This window comes from Etheostoma cragini, chromosome 18 (assembly GCF_013103735.1).
Source record: "Etheostoma cragini isolate CJK2018 chromosome 18, CSU_Ecrag_1.0, whole genome shotgun sequence".
Taxonomy (NCBI): Eukaryota; Metazoa; Chordata; class Actinopteri; order Perciformes; family Percidae; genus Etheostoma; species Etheostoma cragini.
Window position 1 is genome coordinate 22,230,427 of NC_048424.1, and position 3,374 is coordinate 22,233,800.

General features: G+C 38.7%; 1 protein-coding gene across 1 annotated transcript in view; it reads right to left on the bottom strand.

Annotated features, from left to right (window-relative positions):
- The window catches only part of LOC117961341 (gamma-aminobutyric acid receptor subunit rho-1-like), a 16,254-nt gene extending 14,139 nt beyond the window's left edge, over positions 1 to 2,115 (bottom strand). The window contains exon 1 of the mRNA XM_034899922.1: positions 2,033 to 2,115. Coding sequence (XP_034755813.1) covers positions 2,033 to 2,115 — 83 coding nt within the window. The remainder of the gene's footprint in view (positions 1 to 2,032) is intronic.
- Between the last annotated feature and the right edge of the window lie 1,259 nt (positions 2,116 to 3,374).

Sequence of the window (3,374 nt, forward strand, 5' to 3'; positions counted from 1 at the left end):
TCATTGTACTGAAAGCTGTTGGTGGATCTCTCATTTAAAACCCAGAGACATGGTGTGGTCTGAACAACAACAGCAGGACCTTAGCAGCAATTAGTTGGTGTTCAGATATCTTTCTTTGATTTGTTGTATGTTGGAAACAGTTTCACGATAAATTCGAATTGGGATATTTAAAGAGCAGAAGAAGTCTTAATCGTGTTGTCATCACGAGGAAGGTAAGCATCCACAGCCACTCCCAAAGCAACTGGCCTGGGGCTGTGTCCCTTTAATGAATGAAAACAAGTCCTGGGGTGTGATCTGATGCTGATTAATACAATCTAGAAACTGATCTTTCAATATGTTAAATACGTTTTATGTAATGTTGGTCTTTTAGGTAAAAAGTACTTATATTTTTTTTTGGGGGGGGGGGGTTATTGATGTAAACATTAACCTGGTGTATTATTAACCCTTGTGTTGTCTTTCCGTCAAAATTGAAAATCAAAATGCTGTTGATGCTTTTAATCAATGTTTTTAACTTTTTTTTACGTTTTTGTCCCTTTTTCCGTTTGTATATCTTTTTTTGACGTTTAACACTACGTAACACTAAATAACTTTAGTTTTACAGTTATTTGGGGAATTTATGGTCAATAAACCTCATTTATAGGAAATGATACCTAATGTTTGAGTTAGAAAAGCAGAAATTAGGAATTATTGAGACTAAAATTAAAGGAATGGATGTTGATGATAATCACAGACTGGAATATGTCAACTTTTACTCAATACTATTTCAAAAACACTTCCATTTGTTTTACAATGCTATAAAATTGAATAAGACGCCCCAAAATGAATGAAAGTAGAGACTTGCCAAAGAGCGTTGGGTGGAATCAATCATGTTATTTTGGGGAATTAAAAAGAACATTGAAATTGGACAACATTTTAGTTTGACCCGAGGACAACATGAAGGGTTAAACAACATGTAAGGGGTTGTTTCTTGCATGTTAGGGTGTAAGTTCCCTGAGAATCTTTTATATCAAGCTAAACTGGTACCTTGGACCTGATTCAGAATCAAATCAATATGGGTCAACATTGGCGATTTAGGTATGTTTATTATTGTAATTTAATAATAAAATGTGTAATAATTTAATCAACTTAAAAACTAACTAATTTGGGTAATATAAAGCACCTGCTGCTTATTTTTCTGTGCTTTGTTGCACTCTTCTGAATGTAAATTCTGCTGTTGAGAATATCTTTGCCCAGATATATCCTGGCTTTAATATGTTGCCAGTTGTTCCTTGCAGAAAGAGGCTTTTTGGGACCATTAAACAGATGCTATGCCGTAATCAGAATGAATAATAATGTTACATCATCACAACAGAAGCCAGAGCGACAGAAGAGGGAGAATTCGTAATTACAACCAAATGCAACAGTGTCATGTGCTAATGTCAAAACTGGGCTCAACAGTAAGAAAAAAGACAAATCCAAAATCGGACTTTTCAATGAAAAACAATCCTCCCTAAACAGTCAGGGGGCTAACTTCTGGGGGGGGGGGATTGTATATTGATTCAAGGTTCATTAGCTTTGAATCACATCCCACTGTCTTCAGCATCAGAATGACAGATGATAGATAGATAGATAGATAGATAGATAGATAGATAGATAGATAGATAGATATTCTGAAAGCAATGGAGGGATTTCCGTCTGTAAAAGGACATAGATGTGCAGACATCTAAATTAGTTATGAAATGATAAAGGATATATGAAGCATGTAAGAAGGCAGACAACAACTGGAGCCAAGAGAGGCTTTCCACAGTCCTCCAACAGCATCTTGGATTGTGTGACTGAACAACAATAATAAGCATATCAGTGATAAGTCAGCAGAATCAAGTTCTAAAGCAGTTGATCTAAAATGTGAAATCCACATAGCAAAGTCGATCTGCTGAGGAAGGGACTGAGGAATAGAAAGAAATAGAGAATAGAGAGAATAGCTTTACGCGTATTTACGCACGGCGCATTACAAGTCTCCATCTCTCCTGCACTTCTTCCAAAATGAACTGACCTGTGTCTGCATTGTTGCAGTATTTGCCCGGACACACCGACCATCCAAACTAGCAGGTAAACCAGCACCACATCCGTGTGCATGATGCCCAGTCCCAGTCCTCTCCAAAAGTCTCAAAACTGCAGGTTAGTCCCACAACCTTCCCCGCACAGGACGCGCATGCCGCTCTCGCTTCGCGCATTAAACCTAGTGAGATTCTATACATGATGCCACGGTTTTTCATCTCAAAGAGGAGGGGGAAGCCATTCGCCTCAACCTACAAATCCTCCGCGTGAGATAGCTCGGATTTGTTGTCCGGCGGTCGGTGGAGTCGGAGCAGGAACGCGGCGCGTGGGTTTTAATCCGCCTGGTAGAGCGGAGTGCTTCGATCACCTCCACTTCCAAAGGTAAAAGATGACAGCAGGTCTCAGGAATGGAGGATCTGATCTGCACACTATTTCATAGTCATGTACAAAATGGTGAAGAATAAAATGGATGAGGAAGAAGATCCCTAACGCGAGATTTGGGATTATTTTGATGGATAATTTTGAATCTGCACAATTTTCTGATAATCTATCATTTAGGAACTTTTCCAGTTTGATGTTGACTTGATATATTTGCGGATATACAGTATATTTGAAAGCACAGAACCAATTACTAGTGTTGTGACCTACAGGAAGTTATGTAACGTCTCTTAATCCACAGTGAGCCAACCCAGTCTCATATTAAAGCGTACCCTGACTACTTTGGTCCAAAGTGCAACAACGTAGAGGGGTTACAGTAATAGGTGTCACTGCCCAATGTGAGGAGAGTGCGGGCTTGAGCTGCGCATGCGCCACTTGGCAACGAGTAGCATACAAGATGCTAACAAGACTTCTGAAAGGTCAACCCAGTAAAAATGGACCTGGTTGACCGACTTAGTTTGACAAGCATGTGTATTTTTTCCTTTGCCTTGTGTTGATGATTTTACTGATTTCAAGACATTTTTATTTTTTAATGGATGGGTGATAATAGTTTCTCACCTTTGAATTTAATGCATCTTATTAAATTATCATTTAATTGAATCACAGATGAATTAAAGTCATTGTTTGTGTGACTGTGACATGCATGCTCCCTTGTATTGAGAATTTTACGTTTTCCCAAATTCCCCAAACGTAACATTACAAATTCACCACCAGATGTCAACGTGCACCACAGAATGGTTTTGTACCATGGTCCATGGATGTATTATATATAATATATTAACGAGTCTTATGCCTACCATACACTAGGAGACTTTGAAAAGACTTACTGTAAGTCAGACTTCATCTCCCATCTAAAGTTAAAGACTGTCGTAATATGTAAAGACTGGGGGGGGGGGGGG